The sequence below is a fragment of the Lathamus discolor genome, chromosome 5 (assembly GCF_037157495.1).
Source record: "Lathamus discolor isolate bLatDis1 chromosome 5, bLatDis1.hap1, whole genome shotgun sequence".
NCBI classification, from domain to species: Eukaryota; Metazoa; Chordata; class Aves; order Psittaciformes; family Psittacidae; genus Lathamus; species Lathamus discolor.
In genome coordinates, this window is record NC_088888.1 from 95578228 (window position 1) to 95596850 (window position 18623).

An 18623-nucleotide genomic window follows, 5' to 3' on the forward strand; every position below is an offset into this window, starting at 1 on the left:
CTTGAAGTGCACACAAGTGGATAAACAAAGAAAATAAGCACTGCCTTAAAAAAATAAACAAAACAAAAAGAAATCTAGAATCCAAAACAATTAACATGGAGGGTTTCCTTTTGATTTGTATAACAGACAGCTGGCCCTCAGAAAGCAGTTATGTAATGATTTGGTTCTTTTTCATGAAGAAGCAAATTGTGTCCTCTTACAGGAGTAATAAGAGCAACTAATTTCAAACTGCATTGGTGTACACATTTAAGTTTGTAAAGTAGCAGACAACAAGGATACACTACTTAAGGCATGGGACAGGTCAGGTAACCAAAATAAATTTTAAAATAACATTTTTAAAATATGCTTCTGATAAATGTAAGCACAACTTTTATTTCTTTCTTCGTAATACACTTTTGGAGAGCTAAAAATAATCCCTCTTTGATTGACAGAGGCCTAGAAATCAACCAATGGCCATGTAGATGTGCTTAACGTTGCTCTCATGAAATTGTAGATTAGTAGGATATGTCAAGATGCCTCAGCCTTCAGAGTGAAACTTCCATTAAAAGAAGCACTTGTACTCTCCACTTGCAGTTTTCTATACTCCATATTAGTCTTTGTAGTACATAATTTCCTCTTTGGTCAATGAAGACAAGTCTATAGCTTTTCAGAGGCATCTAACCTTCCAATCACACAAGCAACTTCTGTAATTCTTTAGGTAGACCTCACTACCACCTACTTTCCCATACAAAAAAATCAGCAAGATGAATTAAAACAAATTCCAGAATGTTGAGAGCACAGACTGCTCTATGGATAATCAAGGTTTGTTCAGAGAAAAAGCAAATATGGACAGGTATCTTCTGGGAAAATGTAACATTTTGCCAAAATATTAAGAAAAGTCACACTACCAAATAAAAACATCATCAAACCAACCCCCCTACCCTCCCCCAAAACACAGACAAAAATCAAACTGTTCTTCAGGTTAGTTTTTTCCAAAGCAAATTAAGAAGAACAAAGTATTCCTAGAAAACAAGTTGCCTTCATTAACACTAAAGCAACTATTTTAAAGCTGTAAAAACAATACTTAAATATATACTCTTTTCCATTTTAACAGCACTGAGTACACAACTTCAGAATAAAAAAATTTTTATTTGTTTTACAGAACTGAAAATTCGCAATTCTCAAAATCACTGTTCTTACTAAAAACTTTAATTTTTACACTAGGACAACACATACCAAATCCCGATGCTCCAAGTTGACATTATGATCAAGTAGTTCTGCTACAATAGCTGTATGTCCTTCTTTAGCTGCTGAAATGAGAGCTGTCCAGTTATCCTAGAAAAAGGAAAACACATTTTTAAGTGATATTCAATACTTCAATACAATTACTGTGTTTAACCCACAACAGCAAATCCACAACCCTTTTAAAAAGATGTCCTTTAGGAGGAAAAAAAAAGTAATAAACTCATAGGTTACCCGACAGTTAAATACATGAAAATACGAACTAACAGCTACTCCAAATCTCCCTTCCAATTACCTCCTTTCCTACCTACCACTTTCCACTCTTCAGTTCACTGCATGTTAACCTAAAAATTTTATGGAGGAAGCAACACCTACAGAGAATGAGGTCAAAACATTAAGAACTGCTGGGTCAGGAAGAGATGGCAACCAAGACCACAAAAAATGGTGGCGATCTGTCTCCACATACAGTAGGTAACAGCACCCAAGGGGCTAATATGCAGGGAATTTGGAGCACAGCTTCGTAGCTTTCTGACTTCAAGAGATATGCTTCCTCTTGCATTACATTTACCATCCATTCACTGATCAAACCATGTTCACCATGTACACCAGCAGTGGACTACTGCTTTATGTGCTATGCACATATAAATAAATCAAAAGTTTATGTGGGAACTGTTCTTCCTGTAAGTATAAGAACCATAGCATCTACAGCAAACGTAATAAAATGTTTGAAAAAAGATAGACTTCTGTCTGATTGCATTTTTGGTTCCTTTTGTGGGTTTGTGTTGAGGGTATTTTCATTTGTTTTGTTTAATTACAGGTTTGCCTGGATGTCCACACTGCTACAATTAAACTAAGTGTAGAAGAAAAAATAAACCAAGCAACATCCTTTTCCTATCTCTGACTCTTCACTGGAACATCCACACGTTTGAAAACTTTTTAACAACACCTCTGTTCTATTCACCCTTTCTGGGCATCTTTCATCTAGAGTCAACATCCTCCTCAACAGCAGGAAAACAATTCATAAATTTGGAATCCTTCTCTGCAACTGTTCTGGCTTTCACCTGAAATAATCATTTAACCTAAATTCTTCCTTAGTATTTATTGAAAAACACCAAAACCAAGAGGGGAAAAAAAAAAAGAATCCCAACATACCACATCACTGAGACGCGCAAAGTCACTTGAACCTCATCTATGATGCTGTATTTCTCTATACTGCCTATATTTTTATATCAACTACTGCCAATCTTAACCTTAACACTATATCCAGCTATAGCCCTCTAGTACTAATTTCCCACAGGAAACACCAACATAATTCACATTTAGAAGAGACCCTCAGCCATTTAAAGTGTCTTACATATTCTGATTCTTTATGAGGATTCAAACCAGAGGAATACACAGCCAAGCAATTTTGGATAAAATTTCTCTTATACATCACCATTTTCCATCTTCTTTTTTCCTCCTCCCCTTAACACTAAACTAAGCTCCTTTTCTTTATGTGCTTCTTGAAATTTCTTCTTCCTCTGCTGTTAGGTATCATCAGATAAAGCACTAATACTTACTGCATCTTCCAAGTTGCAATTAGCTCCCTTCTTGAGAAGCTCCTGGACAATTTCTAAATTGCCTTGCTCAGCAGCCAACATGAGTGGAGTCTGGCCATTCTGAAACCAAAATGATAGAAAAAGTGATGCATTGGGAAGAAACGCTAATGACGCATCCTGCCTGAACAATTTGGTGGCCTTCTCTGACTGGACTATGGAACTGATGGACAGTGGTAGAGCAGTTGATGTCATCTACCTGGACTTGTGCAAAGCATTTGATATTGTCCCACACGACATCCTTGTCTCTGAATTGGAGAGACATCAATTTGATAGGTGGGCCACTCAGTGGATAAAGAACTGGCTGGATGGCCACATGCAAAGAGTTGTGGTCAACGGCTCTACGTCCAGCTGGACACCAGTAGCGAGTGGTGTCCCTCAGGGATCGGTGTTGGGACTGGTCTTGTTCAACATCTTTGTCGGTGACATGGACAGTGGGATTGAATGCGCCCTCGGCAAGTTTGCCAATGACACCAAGCTGTGTGGTTCAGTTGATACGCTGGAGGGAAGAAATGCCATCCAGAGGGACCTCGACACGCTTGTGAGGTGAGCTGATGCCAGTCTTACAAAGTTTAACCATGACAAGTGCAAGGTCCTACACCTGGGTTGGGGCAATCCCAGGCAAAGCTATAAGTTGGGGAGAGAAGAGATTCAGGGCAGCCCTGCAGAGAAGGACTTCGGGGTGTCAGTCAATGAAAAAATTAACATAAGCCAGCAGTGTGCACTCGCAGCCCCAAAAGCCAACCATATCCTGGGCTGCATCAAAAGGAACGTGACCAGCAGGTCGAAGGAGGTGATCCTGCCCCTCTACTCTGCTCTTGTGAGACCTCACTTGGAGTATTGTGTGCAGTTCTGGTGTCCTCAACATAAAAAGGACATGGAACTGCTGGAACAAGTCCAGAGGAGGGCCACAAGGATGATCAGGGGACTGGAGCACCTCCCATATGAAGACAGGCTGAGAAAGTTGGGCCTGTTGAGCCTGGAGAAGAGAAGGCTGCCTGGAGACCTCATAGCAGCCTTCCAGTATCTGAACAGGGGCTATAGGGATGCTTGGGAGCGACTCATCATTAGGGACTGTAGTGACAGGACAAGGGGCAAAACGTAAACAGGGGAAGTTTAGATTGGATCTAAGGAAGAAATTCTTCACTGTAAGGGTTGTGAGGCATTGGAATGGGCTGCCCAGGGAGGTTGTGAATGCTCCATCCCTGGCAGTGTTCAAGGCCAGGTTGGACAAAACCTTGGGCAGCATGGTTTAGTGTGGGGTGTCCCCGCCCACGGCAGGGGGGTTGGAACTAGATGATCTTAAGGTCCTTTCCAACCCTAACTATTCTATGATTCTATGAATACACACCACCAACAAAAGGCAGAAAACTAGAGAGCTATGTTATTTCTGGTTTTTAACTGCCAGCAAGAACCAGTGAGGAGGGCTGTGTTTCAACCCATGCAGTAAATACGCAATAAGAACAGAGACTGTGATATTAAACCCTGTCACAGAAAAGACAAAGAAAAAGCCAAACACCCACGAAGTTTCAGACATTTGAAATGACTAGCTGAAAAAAAGTTGCACTGTTAAATAACTTTCTTTCCAAATTATTTTCCCACTGAAGACATTTTTACTACAGCCTGTTACACCTTTACATCTTGAAATAGCCCCATCACATGGTTTAGAAATGAATAAATCAATCAATCTAGCCTAGGAACCGCACTGACCATTAAAACATACACACTGGTTCAGAGTAACAGTAAGGTTTCTTGCTGAAGTCTTAGAAAAAATAGTCAAGTTATACACAACACTTTTGTCTGACAGCGTACCAAATACAGACATAATTCCTGTCCTATGCAACACAGATTCTTAACAGCCAGCTTCATCTCAGGAAAGATTAAAGACAGAAAAGCTGTTTTATTTGCTTTCAATGATGTTTTAAAAGTCCATTAGACTCTCTCACCCTTCCATCAGCCTATTTCTGTGCCAGCAAACTTCTGAGATACAACTGCTCTGTATTTGAAATGATACCTTTGCTTTTAGCTCCTAAAGTATAGCAGCACTTAGGTCTGGTCATTTAAAAAAACCAAAACAAACAAAAACAGAGAACAGCTCTCTTTTGAAAAGAGATGAGTGGTAACTTTTGCTCTTTAAAACAAGTTCTTTATATATAAATTAGTATTTGGGGAAGATACCTGCCAAATGATTTGGAAAATAATGCCTGACCGATCTGGCTGCCTTCTGTGATGACATCATTGGCTTGGTGGATCAAGAGCTGAGACACTGTTTAACCCATCTCTAGCAAAGATTTACAAACTCTCTCCCCCAGCATCCACACAGACAACTAATGAAGTACACAGTAGATAAATGGACGGTGAGGTGGACTGAACCTGGCTGAACTGCAAGGCTGAGAGGGCTGTGACCAGTGGCACAATGCCCTGCTGGAGGCCAGTCAGCAGCCCAGTACTACAGGAGTCAATACTGGAGTCCTGCTCAAGCCCTTTAAGGGCCTGGTCAGTGGGACAGAGTGCACCCTCAGCACCTTTGCAGCCAAAACACAGCTGGGAGGAATGGCTGACGCACCATATGCTTGTGCTGCCATCAAGAGGGACCCTGACAGGCTGGAGTACTAGGTTTCCCTCTGCCCCAATGTACTATGTAGGTGTCCAGGTTTCAGTATTGGGGCAGCTGCACCAAGTGTCTGTGAAGAGAGGCTAGGACTGCCCTGTGCTGGACACAGCCAATTCCAGCTGGCTCCAAGCAACTTGCTTCAGAACACAGGACTGATCATCTCCAGAGGTCCCTTCCGAGCAGCACTTTTGAAATACACACAAAAATCCCTATTTTAGCATGAGCATTCTTCTTACCTCCTTCTGAACAGCTATTACTGTTATCACTGTGATCATCTTCCACAGGCGGACAACACAAACCAAAGTATCTCTGGGAAAGAGGAGGTTGTGAATGGGAAAATTACCACTTTCTGCAAGAAGTATCACACAGTTGTAGACCGTCTCTGGTATTCTTAAGACAAAGGTAAAACTTTTCTATAGGGGTACTAAAAACATCTTCTCCTTTTTTCTAGAAGATGTTCAAATACAGATTCAATGTTTTAGCCAATCATGAAGATTTCACAACACAGAAACAAAAGATAATTACTATGCTTGTGACATCCACATTAATTCTCAAAAGCTGCTCAAGAGTCTAGACACACCACTATAACTGAATGCTCATATTTCTCATAAGCACATCAAGTACTGTGTATCTGTACATCACAGGTAAGCCTGAGTATTGGAATACCAAATTACAAAGGGTCAGACCTGTATCTTTTTAAGGAAGTCGTTCAGTGGTGTTATCTTACAGATTAGCTCTCTCTTGCAATCTGTGAAAGAACAGAATATTCAGAAGGGAAGATGCAGAAGGTACTTCAGTATCAAGAGCAGAAGAGCACAAAGAAAGGCACATCAAAGGAAACTGGAAGCTGTTAGGATCAAAGAGTATCACACAAGGCAAACATCTATAACCAGTTGTTAGGTAATCAATGTATCTGGTATAAGAGAAGAATATGCACAGGGGAAAGAACACCCAGGACAAAGGCAGAAAGACTGAGACATGCTCCACTTAACTGAAATTGTTGGTCTTAATCCAACCAAACCATCCATATACACAAACTGACCAGAACATCCCAGTTTTTCTGGCAACTGATCATAGTCAAGATATAAAGAGTTGGATACAATGTGGGTGATCCTACCATTGGACAAGTCACTGCAGCCTGGGAGATCCTGGCACTAGCAAACCTTGGCTTGAGTGCCAGCAATCTTTTTAGACCTACTCCACTGGTATTCCTGGTTTCGTATTTTGTTTTTAGACAAGAAGACATTTTGGCAGGTCTAAAATGGAAACAGAACTGCACTCAATGCCACTGAATTCAAATGAAGAGCTAGTACTTAAACAATACTCCTATCATTAAAATGTACGAACAGCCTGTCCCTAACCCAGGTTTAAAACTGATGCAAACCATACATGTCTCCAATGCAATATACCAGAAGACTGGGGGGGGGGAAAAAAAAAAAAAAAAAAAAAAAAAGGTATCCAGGAAATGATCTCTGCAAAAAAGGCAGTTACTGAAACCCAGGAGTGCACCTAGTCCCATCAATAAGAGAAGAAAAATTTAGAAAAGAAGGTGAAGGCAATGAGACTGTTGATAAAGTCAACACAGTCTATCTGGCTGATTTTGGCCATGTTGTCAATCAAGAGGAATTACCAGCAGAGGGAACAGACTATCCCTCTTTTCAGATAGACTGCTTGCCAGCTGGTGAGGTTAATATATCTCTCCGAAACTGAAAATCCTCCCATTATAAACACCTCAGCATATGCATAGGACTTGGGGGTGCTGGTTGATGAGAAAATGAACATGGGCTGGCAGTGGGTGCTCGCAGCCCAGAAAGCCAACCGTATCCTGGGCCGCATCAAAAGGAGCGTGACCAGCAGGTCAAAGGAGGTGATCCTGCCCCTCTACTCTGCTCTTGTGAGACCTCACCTGGAGTATTGTGTGCAGTTCTGGTGTCCTCAACATAAAAAGGACATGGAACTGCTGGAACAAGTCCAGAGGAGGGCCACGAGGATGATCAGGGGACTGGAGCACCTCCCGTATGAAGATAGGTTGAGAAAGTTGGGGCTGTTCAGCCTGAAGAAGAGAAGGCTGCGTGGGGACCTCATAGCAGCCTTCCAGTACCTGAAGGGGGCCTATAGGGATGCTGGGGAGGGTCTCTTCGTCAGGGACTGTAGTGACAGGACAAGGGGTAACGGGTTAAAACTTAAACAGGGGAAGTTTAGATTGGAGATAAGGAAGAAATTCTTTCCTGTTAGGATGGTGAGGCACTGGAATCGGTTGCCCGGGGGGTTGTGAGTGCTCCATCCCTGGCAGTGTTCAAGGCCAAGCTGGATGAAGCCTTGGGTGGGATGGTTTAGTGTGAGGTGTCCCTGCCTATGGCAGGGGGGTTGGAACTAGATGATCTTGAGGTCTTTTCCAACCCTAACTATTCTATGATGCTATGCATGTACACAGCATGAAATGAATGTACCGACAATGAAAGAAAAGTGACACTAGATCTAATAACTACAGTAAGGCTAAATTATCTACACTGATTTTACATCTTCATGATGCATTCTGGTTTGGAGTAGTACACATCATTCTTTTCTTTGCATCATTCTTTCCAAAACTTTTCTTTCAAAAAAATAGACTATCATATGCATATGTTTAACATATGCATATGTTTAAAAAAGTAATGCAACAAACAGAATGTGCATTTTCCAAGACTTACTTTAAAAAAAAAAAAAAAAAGAATTGGAAAGCCAGTCTTCCACACACTACAAGGTGAGTAAAAACTCTGCCTGCACTGTCAGACTCAACAGTTAACCTTCAACAGTTGACAGTAACTGGTGCCCAGTTGGGACAGTTTGATCTGGGGCTAACATTGTAGCAACTTCATCAACACCCAGAACCATGAGACAGAAAGTGCTCTAAGCAAGTTTACAGCTACCCCAAGCTATGGTGAGCAGCTGACAGGCCAGAGAGCAGGGATGCATTCAGAGGAAGTTCAACATGCTGGGGAACCAGGCTGACAACCCTCCTGCAGTTCAACAAAGGCAAATGCAGAGACTGGACCAGACTGATACCATGCAGCAGTACTGGCCAGGAACTGCCTGCCTGAGAAGTCACACTGCAGAAACAGGGATGAGGTCCCAAAGGACAAGAGGGCAATGAGTTACCAGTGAGCCCCTGCAGCAACAAAGGCAAATAAAATCCCAGGCTGCCTCTAGCAACAGCACAGTTAGCCCTCTACTCAACACTGGTGAGGCTGAATCCACTGTTTAGGTGTCCCAACAGAGAGACTCCAACAACAGAGGTGTCTGGAGAGTCCAGCAACAGGGTCACTCAAATGACATGGTTGAGAGACTGGAGCACAAGACATGCAAGCAGAAAGTGAGAGCTGGATTTGTTCAGTCTGGAAAGCAAAAGAGTAAGGGGCATCAATATTAGTCTCAGACTACCTGGAAAGAAGGAGAATCTTAGAAGAAAAGGCAGATTATTCTCAGAGATATACAAGAAAACAAGAAGCAGCAGCCACAAGATGCAGCAAAGGGTATTCCAATAAAATATAAGGAGCATGTTTTTAAACAAAGAGCGGTTAAGCACTAGAGTATTGCCCAGAGAGGATGCAGGTTCTCCATCCTTTTGAGGACTTTCAAATTTTGCTTGTTAAGACCCTGAGCAACCTGATGTACCAATGAAGCTAGTCCTGCAATTACGAGACTGAATCCAATGACCTCCAGAGGTCCTTTCTATCCCGAGTTCTATAAATCTGATTTTCTGAATATGCCACATAAATTGACAAGGGTCCAGTTCTCCAACATCATTTAAGAAAACAGAATTAAAGTAAAAATTAATAATATAAGCTCTACATCCAGATGAAAGAAAAGTCCAGACACTTACAAAGCAGAAAATCTACTACAGAAGATAAAACACATCACCTAAACTTACTTGTAAATACACAGAAGACTTAATAGTGCATCAAGATAACCTGAACTTTAAATGTCGTGCAAAACAATGTGAACAGTCACTAGCAACAGACATTTGCATGAATCAAACCTCCCAAGATTCCTCTCAGGAATCATTAGTACAGTACAAATGAATTCACAGCTCATCTGCTTAAATTGCTGGTGGTGATATGCTAAATCAGTGATATACTAAATTACTAAATACTAATTGCTGGTGGTGACATACTAAATCAGATGACAAAGCACAAGCTAATAATTACTGCACTACCTGAGGATTCCGAATAATTCCCATCTAAACTCCCTACTGTGTATCAAGACTTCCTGTGTAATCCTGGTAAAGTCATTTAATCCTCCTGGTTACACCCAGACTTACTTTTTGGATACATATCTTTTCATTCAGATGAGCATCTGCCTAGAATGAATTGCAATATATGCTCCTGTTTGGACTGTATACCAGCATATCTTGCCTGGAAACCAGTATGTGGGGAAAGAGTTGTAGTCATTGCAGGTTTTGTCCCAAAATAGGCAGAGCAATAAAGTACATGCAGCTAGATCTGTAAACTAAGAAACAATTCCTAGCCACAGAAATACAGGTATAATCTCCACTTACAAAGTAAGGATGGAACCACATTTTCCAGCTCAGAAGACAGCTCAGAAAAACAACACAATGAGAGATGCTGAGGTGCTGACAGAGACTGAACAACTGGTTCAGTCTACGCAAAGGTTAGCAATCACTTGAAAATAACACTGGAATTTATGTATTAAGTGACCAGTGAGATGTCACAAATTCATTTTGTAAACACAAGCTGCAATATGAAACCAGCCTTTCAAAAAATGGTCTTACCTCATTTCTCTCATCTACATCCCTGCACTTCTCAAGAAGCGCTTTCAGAGCAGGGACATTTCCTTCTTCTACATAGGTCAACAGGCTCTGACTCATCAGACTTGCCATCTTCGTGCAGTATTTAAAACACTTCTGTAACAAAGCTTATCTGTATTTAGGAAAGGAGATAAAAAAAAAGCGTAAGTAAAGGCTGTGAGTTAACTCTCACATTAGGAAGCACTAATTGTACACGCCCATAAATTATTGGCTGGGTAGGAACACCTGTCATTCTCCTTAACAGAACACTCTGGAGACGTGCACTGAAATGTACTACATTTCAATGAAAATTGTTGAATCTTTCTAGTCCTTAGAAAATTACAGAAATTATTCTAACTTTTAGATCTTATCCTAATAAGCATTTTGAAGGAATGCACAGTAGTCTTTCATTTGCATATTTTTTCCTGCATATATAATACTATAGGAATATCTGCATATGTTACATACTTTATATATATACTGGCTATTTACAATATAACCCTTACCCTTTCTGAGTATACAGCATTATGAAATACAGTGAAATACCTAAATTGCAGCCATATGGAACTCTGAGAAACACCACTTATTAAATCAGTTATCACCAACTTTGCCCAGACATGCCTACATGTGATGGCACAGTGTTAACTTGTCAGTCAAAATTAACATAGCTTCTGTTGACTTGTTTTATAATTTTAACCTCTAATATGTAAGACAGAAAAGTTTTTTCTTGGTTAAGGCAGACCACTAAGAACCATTTAAGACTTCCTAAAAAGCTCTGGGCTAGTAAATTCAGAGAACCAGCAGTATTGTTGCACCAAATTTATACACATATGGCTCCAGCAGCTGAATTATGCACTGCACCTAAATTAAGTTTTATTGGATGAAGAACAAGTCGTGCGGCTAAACACAGGACTACACCTACCCCCTACCACCTTTCCCCTCATCAGTAGATGACATTATTGCTCTGTCTCTGGCTTTTTCTTGTGTGACAGCAGCGTAACAGCAGATGAAAATATCCAGTTTAGTGTTAGCTAAAGCCCACTGGATAGGCTGCTCTTTACCAGGAAGAAGCCAAAGACCAGCAGCTTTCCCAGGTAAACACTAACCTTTATTCTCACATAAAAGCAGCCAGTGAATTTTTGTGCACTCCCAACTGAAGTGGTACATTAACCCAAAACAGTCAAGAAGTGAGCAGGAAGTTCACTATGCTTAGCACAGAGTAGTTAGTTACAGATTTAGATATATCAAACAAACAACCTAGCTCCACCACCCTTTCTCCTTTAGCAAGTAAGTATATTGAGACAAAGACACTATTGTCAGGGTATGTTAGACACAACCTGCCCTCACTTGTCATGGAATCATAAAATGGCTTGGGCTGGAAGAGACCTTAAAGATCATTTATTTCCACCCACCGCTCCCCCATGAGCAGTGACACCTTCCACTAGACCAGTTGCTCTAAGCCCCATCTAGCCTGGCCTTGAACACTTCTGTAGCACCACAGCCATCAGACTAACCCACATATAAAAATGTCTTGTTCATAAATGTGCCAGCAAAGAAGCCAACACACCCAGGTCAGTTAAGATGCCAGCAGCTCTGGGTACACATATAACTTCAGGCACACATGAATGTCCAGTGACAAAAGAAACTATAAAATATGTACCTTTTACATCTGCAAGCAGAAAAAGATGAGAGGGAGAAGAAAAGGAGTAAACATGACTCCTACTGTTAAATTTGGGCTTAAAATCCAGGTTGTAGTTTAAGGGACAAATTCCAAAGAGGACTTAGGCATCTGAACTTTCCATATTCCAAATGTCCACATACCATGTAAAAATACTCAAATCAAATCATATCATTCAGACATTATATAAAACTCAAACCTGAAACCAAAAAAGTCAATTAGCCATACAAAGCCCAGCAACAGTTATACTGGGCACTACACAAATAGCCAGTCTCTCCAAAAAAAAAAAAAAAAAAGCTATAAATACACTAAACACAAAAAGTCTGTCACATTCACAATGCAGTTAAAGGACCATCACACAAAGCGGGGTGAGCAATACTACAATGGTGTCACATAATTGTCTTTATTTTTTCAGTAGGAGGAAGAGCTAATTGAGAGGTTGCAAACTCAAAAAACGACCAACTAAACCACACCAAAAAAGAAAGGTTCAAAACAAGCAATGATTGTAGTGACTCAAGTGCCCACATGCAGGCTCCTACTGCCATTTCAGATACAAAAATACCAGAAGAGTCAGCATCTTCCCTGGCACCCAGCTGCCAGTCCAAAATAGTCTGCCTCTATCATGGCCTGCACCAGTATCTTACAGCCCTAAGCAGATGTCTCACATATTCTTGGGCACCTAAAATGGTATTATTCACATGTTGGCACCTGCATTCCATCATTTTGTACATATTTTGACAGAAAATCATAAAACTGACTTTGCCACTAGCTCCACTGATACCACAGACATTTTCTGATTTCTCTGTGAAGTGTTCCAGCTTCTCTCCTGTAGCTGTACCTTAAATCCTCTTGATATTTTCCATACCAAATACTAAATTTGAAACCATATTAGAAAACATCAGCACATGACTCTCTGAGTTAATACTCTATGGTTGTTTTAAATTAATTCTTAGCTAGTGTGAAACGGAAAAAAGTACTCAGTGTTGCTTCCTCAAAGTAAGATTTTTCCCTTGATGTTCCCTACTGTCCTATATTAAAGAGGAAAAGGCAGCCCTGCTGCACTGTAGATAAGTAACCTGCCTCAGAACTTACTGCTTGAACTCCCAGTTATTAAGACAGCACAAACTTCTGCCTTAATGCAGATCTGAATCCTTAGAGGCAACTGTCCTGGGTTCAGCAACTTAAACCTTTGACTAAAAGCAAAATACCTGATGCTAAAGAACACATCTAGAGATGCATTTACAAGCTCAATAATATTACTTTTTAAAAATCATAAAAGCTTTGTAGGGGTGAACCACTTACAAGTACATTAATATTTTTTACCCCTTATGCTTCAATGTCACGTAATAGCCCCTTCTTCAAATTAAAGTCTTATTTTACAAAAACAAGCAAAACAAAATCAAAGATAATTTTTAAATTTTATATCCTCATGCTTTCATTTGCCACTTTTCAGGCTAGCTTCTTAAAAGCATCAAAAAATTAACATCACTAGAAGGCTTTAATAAAGCACTGTTTAGGGAGTCAGCAACATAAATTTCCATTTAAAATGCAACCTGAATTCACCAAACTAATCGAAGCATAAGTATTCTTCTCATCCTTACATAAACCAGTGGAAAAAAAAAAAGGGGGGGAGGGGAGAAAAAAAACCACAACAACGTACCCCCCCTTCCCCATAAACTAAAAAACAAGCCAAAACAGAATGAAAAGCCACCACCCTGTGAACAAATAGATATATAAAAGATTCATGTTGTTTGGAAGCTTTACTTATTATTCCTCCCCAAGAATCACAGAACGGTTTGGGTCAGAAAGGACCTTAAGATCATTTAGTTCCAACCCCCCTGCCATGGGCAGGGATGACTTACGCTAGACCAAATAGCCCATGGCTCTGTCCAACCTGGCCTTGAAAACTGCCAGGGATGGACCATTTACCACTTCTTTGGGCAACCCATTCCAGTACCTCACCACCCTCACAGTAAAGAACTTCTTTCTTATATCTAACCTGAACTTCCCCTACTCAAGTTTAAACTCATTACTCCTTGTCCTATCACTACAATCCCTGATGAAGAGTCCTTCTCTGGCATACTTGTAGGCCCCCTTCACATGCCTAAAATTAGGCTGCAGTTTGTTCATGGTATTCTCACAACAGTAAGTCAATATAAATTGAGCATAGCCACAGTCCTCTTTTTTATTAAATAAGATTCATGTTGCTATGTTATGAAAATTAAGCACTGTACTCCAAGTCCATAGGGGTGATGGACACTAAGGTGTGATTTCTTCCAATGCTTAAGATTTCTTTTAAATTATCATAAATACTTTGAAACAAGACTCTGAGCTACATTCTCTGGCTAGATTAATAACTATTCTGGCCCCTCCAAAGGAAAAAGCTCCTGAAAGATATATACTCAAAATAGACACCCTAGAACAACTATCACCCAAAAAAACCCACAAAAAAACAACTCAATTGCTTACCCTTTACCAAAATAAAGGATGACAACTTAATCTCTGCCCAATTTTATGAATCTAGTGCAAAACCAATCCCATTCAAGAGTATCCAATACATAGAGTCTTTAACTACTCAATTAACTTTGTGCTTTGACACAGCAGAGGTATTTTCGCAACCTATAACAAAACTTCCAGTTAAAACCAAGAGCCCATTTGGAAATTGATCCCTTTTCCACTAAGGAATAATGCTGCTGGTTTTTATTCCAGCCAAATCAAGCTGATTCCCAGCCCATGAACCAGCTTCATTCACACTCCAAACTTTAAAGCTTGGAAATCTCACAATGCCCTCAGGCAGCAAATTTTGGTATTTTATAAGACCACACTAAGAACTACAAAAAGACATTTTTAAAGCAGAAATGCTCAGGTGAAGGTAATACTTGCACAAGGATTAACTTGTTTGTGCAAGGCTCTCACATCCTGAGCTGAAGCACACGTTATCACTGTTTTGGAAAGACTGCAAAAATCTGCTGATTTACCAAAACTTAGCTTCTCTCAAATGCAGCAATACTGACTTGCAGAGGTCCTGCTAACTCAAATCTGCAGATTTGTACTCTCAGAATCTTGTACCAGTTTTTAATTACCGCTCACTGTTTTCCCAATTCACCATCTTTTTCATAGCCCTGTCCAGTATTTTTTTAAATGAGCTGTGACCATTTATAAATAAATAACAAAACTGGTCAAACACTAGCACTATTGAGAAGACTTTCTTCTCTTGTTTCATTTTCTATACGTAACAGCAACTGACACGACATTCGCGCTTCAGGTAAGAAAAATCTGCCACCTTCTATTCAACATGTTTCTATTTCCAGATATAAAAGCTACTACCTTCCCAACATGCAATACTGTGACAGATCTTTCAGTTAACTGTAAAAGGAAATAATTACAGCGCTGCTGAAATCTGAGCATGTACAAATCAGATATGGAAACACGCAGTATTTTGCCCTTAGGAACTGGAAATGTCATCTTTCCAAATCAGACTTGAAAAAAAAAAAAAAAAACCCCACACCTGTAGAATCCAGAAGAATTGAACATATAAACTGTTATTATAAAACACTAACATAAATCAGTTTCATATCCGTACACTTTTATACTTTATGATGGCATTTAAAAATGGAAAACACATTGGAACATCACCTTTACTCACACTGCAAAGAATCTTGCCAATACAAGCATTACCCATCCATAAAACACTTTATAAAACGCTTTACTATAATCATCTGCTAAGTGGACATACTTTCATAAACATTGAGATCACAAGTTAGGCACCACATAAAGCTGTAAATATTTGTAATTGTTCTTTCTATAGGGACTGAGTCAAACAGGATTCTGTTCAAAGAAGAAATTTTCAAAACAGTTGAAATGAGTCTCTAAAATACTGATTTCTGGCATTGGAACAGGTTGCCCAGAGAAGCTCCATCCCTGGCAGTATTCAAGGCCAGGCTGGATAGACCCTGGGTGAGATGGTCTAGGGTGAGGTGTCCCTGCCCACAGCAGAGGGGTTGGAACTAGATGGTCTTAAAGTCCTTTTCAACCCAAACCATTCTATGATTCAGAGGCAGAAAAAAATAACAACTTCAAGTTTCCACAAGCAGCCTACACCCACACCACTTCTCCAGGGCCTGAATTCCATTATGACTAATGACCTTACGCTGATTTTCAGTTTCTCCTTATTTATTTGGGAACATTGATTCCACTTCTTTTAGCCACATTGGTTATCCAGATGAGAAACACTGTAATAAATTATACTTTTGTTACTTTGTATTGGAAATTATTGGAAATTAGAAAATATAAAAAGACACAAAGAAATAACTAAAGATAGGGATGTCCATAGCCTCCAGAACTAAAAAACATTTGCAAAAAAAAGGAGGACCTATGGTTGGAACCATTAGTAGAGTACACAATAGAAAATACAGGAAAATGAAGATCAGAAGTAATTCTTTTCCACCTTATGCACTCAAGACAACGGCCACTCCCAAGTACTGTAGTTCTGGATTTCTAATTGCTTATTTGGGGAGGTTTTTTTTTTAATGTAAATAAAATAATGAAGACTAGGGATTATATCCAAAAGACTGGAAAGACAAAAATACATATTTAAATAACAAGTCATCACTGTCATCTGACAGCAACTATCAGATACGGCTATGTTCTATCCCGGTTTAAAAGATCAGTTATAAAAGAAAGGGTTTGTGAAGTATCTGACAATGGGATTTAAACCTGATCAGAGAAACTAGTCTACCTTTAAGAGAGAATTTAATTTAGCAATACAAACGGTACTACTAAGAACAGCTGAATTCTGAGAGAAAATTCAATTCCTGTACAAAATGCTTACTCCTACAAAACACTATTTCAGGTTTTAAATAGTTCAAAAAAATAAACAGACACAGGTATCAATATTAAGTTCTTTAAAAATTATACCAACCAATATAAATCAATTCTGGCAAAACCCATATAAAACAGACACAAACACAAGGAATTCCACATCATCTCATAAAGCCAACAGGTTTTCCATTGTAAAATAATGGGTTTAAGTCACAGACAAGTTCTATGGCAAAAATCCAACTGTGAGAGTATTTTCAGCTAAGGAAAAAGTCAGTTATGTGATGGAGATATTCCTGTTAAAAAGATTTTTAAATGCATATGGCCACATTTCATAAACTGCAGTTGCACAAAGTTTCACGAAGATTTGAATTTCAAAACAACCAAGTTATTTTAAATAACCACCACTGCAGAACAAAGAATAAATGCTTATCCAATATACAAATACGTGGGCTTTTTACAGATTCTGATATGATGAATAAAATTCCATTTAAACTGTCCGTTTCCTTACTTTTTGACGGGGGGGGGGGGGGGGGGAAGGGGAGGTAATTAATTCCATGATTCAAACACTTTTCCAGCAAGACATATTACTCTATTATTCGCCCCACCATTCCTTTGTAAAAAGTCACATATGGGTAATCACTTTTCTCATCCAATTTTTAGGCATATATGAGAAGTGGCAAAGCCCTACCTTTAAAGAGATTTTGCCACTCAACTCTCTCAGTGGTACCCAGTCACATAACCAAAGACAATGGTAACAAAACAAAACATAGAAGGTGTTGTTTGAACATCAGGAAACACTTTTTCACTGTGAGGGTGATCCAGCACTAGCACAAGCTGCCCAGGGAAGTTGTGCAGTCTCCATCCTTGGAGATACACAAAAGCCATCTTGGCACAGTCTCGGTCAACTTGGCAGAGCTGCTTAAGCAAGCGGGCTGGACCAGATGACCTCCGGAGGTCACTCCCTATCTCAACCATCCCGTGATTCTTTACCTTGGGAATTAGATGCCAAACCTTCCTGACGAGTCGAGCTCGTATCTACCTTTCTGAGTTAACAAAAGGAAAGGAACAAGTTAACAAAAGGAGATCCAAGAGGCTCCCGCATCTCCGGGCATGGTACTGACAGCGGTAGCCGGCCGTGCCAGCGGCACCTCATGGGCCGTTTTATCTCAGGTAAACCGTATCCGCCACTTACAAAAGAAGGCCCCGTCCGCCGTCTCACACCTCGCCGCCGGAGTACCAGCGGCTGGCCCAACCGGAGCGGCCCGGGCACAGCCGCTGCTGCTGGGGCGGGAGGGGGCCAGGCCCGCCAGCGCCCCGCTACCGTTAATCCCCCTCCCGCAGGGAGCCCCCCGAGCTGCGAGGGGGCGCCGGGTACGGCCGTGAGGAGGGGCCCGCGGCCGCCTTTGTTTGACAGCGGGGAGCGCCCCCTCCCCTGTGCCCTTCCCCTGCCCTTCTGCTCCCGGCCGACGCTGTCCGCGCTCCCCATCTTAATCTCGCCACTCACCTCACAGCCGAAGGGACTCGGCCCCTGCGGGCGGCTCCCCACGATCAGCCGGAGACTGAGCAGGGCGCAGCGGCGCCGACGGCCCCTCACTTCCCCCAGGCAGCGGCAGCCATCTTACCTCCCTCTGCCCTCCCTCCCCACTCCGCCGGGTCACGTGTGCTGGGGGCCGGCACCGCCCTGAGGGCGGGCGGTGGCTCTGCTGCCGGAGTCATGTCCGCGCCGTGCCCGGGGGTCAGCCCGCGGAGCGCGCAGGCTGCGGGAGCCTCGCCTTGAGCGGCCGCAGGGCTGCAACGCTAACGACCGTGTGTAACCGGCTAATAACGGCACCCGAGAAAACCCTGCCCGGGAGCCCTGCGGCTGTGAGTCACCGCGCTCCGCCGCGTCCCACCGCCCTGGCCGCGGTG

General features: G+C 41.2%; 1 protein-coding gene across 3 annotated transcripts in view; it reads right to left on the reverse strand.

The window, feature by feature from the left end:
- KIDINS220 (kinase D interacting substrate 220) overlaps positions 1-18351 on the reverse strand; it is a 77728-nt gene extending 59377 nt beyond the window's left edge. For 2 of the 3 annotated variants that reach the window (XM_065681583.1, XM_065681581.1), the window contains exons 1-4: positions 18220-18351; positions 10202-10349; positions 2781-2879; positions 1216-1314 (exon numbers count right to left, since the gene is read on the reverse strand). In XM_065681583.1, the coding sequence (XP_065537655.1) occupies positions 1216-1314; positions 2781-2879; positions 10202-10309 (306 nt within the window). In that variant the 5' untranslated portion in view covers positions 10310-10349; positions 18220-18351. Of the gene's footprint in view, positions 1-1215; positions 1315-2780; positions 2880-5666; positions 5728-10201; positions 10350-18219 lie in introns of those variants that run through there. The other variant, XM_065681582.1, reaches the window with a different exon arrangement.
- Positions 18352-18623: the final 272 nt, after the last annotated feature.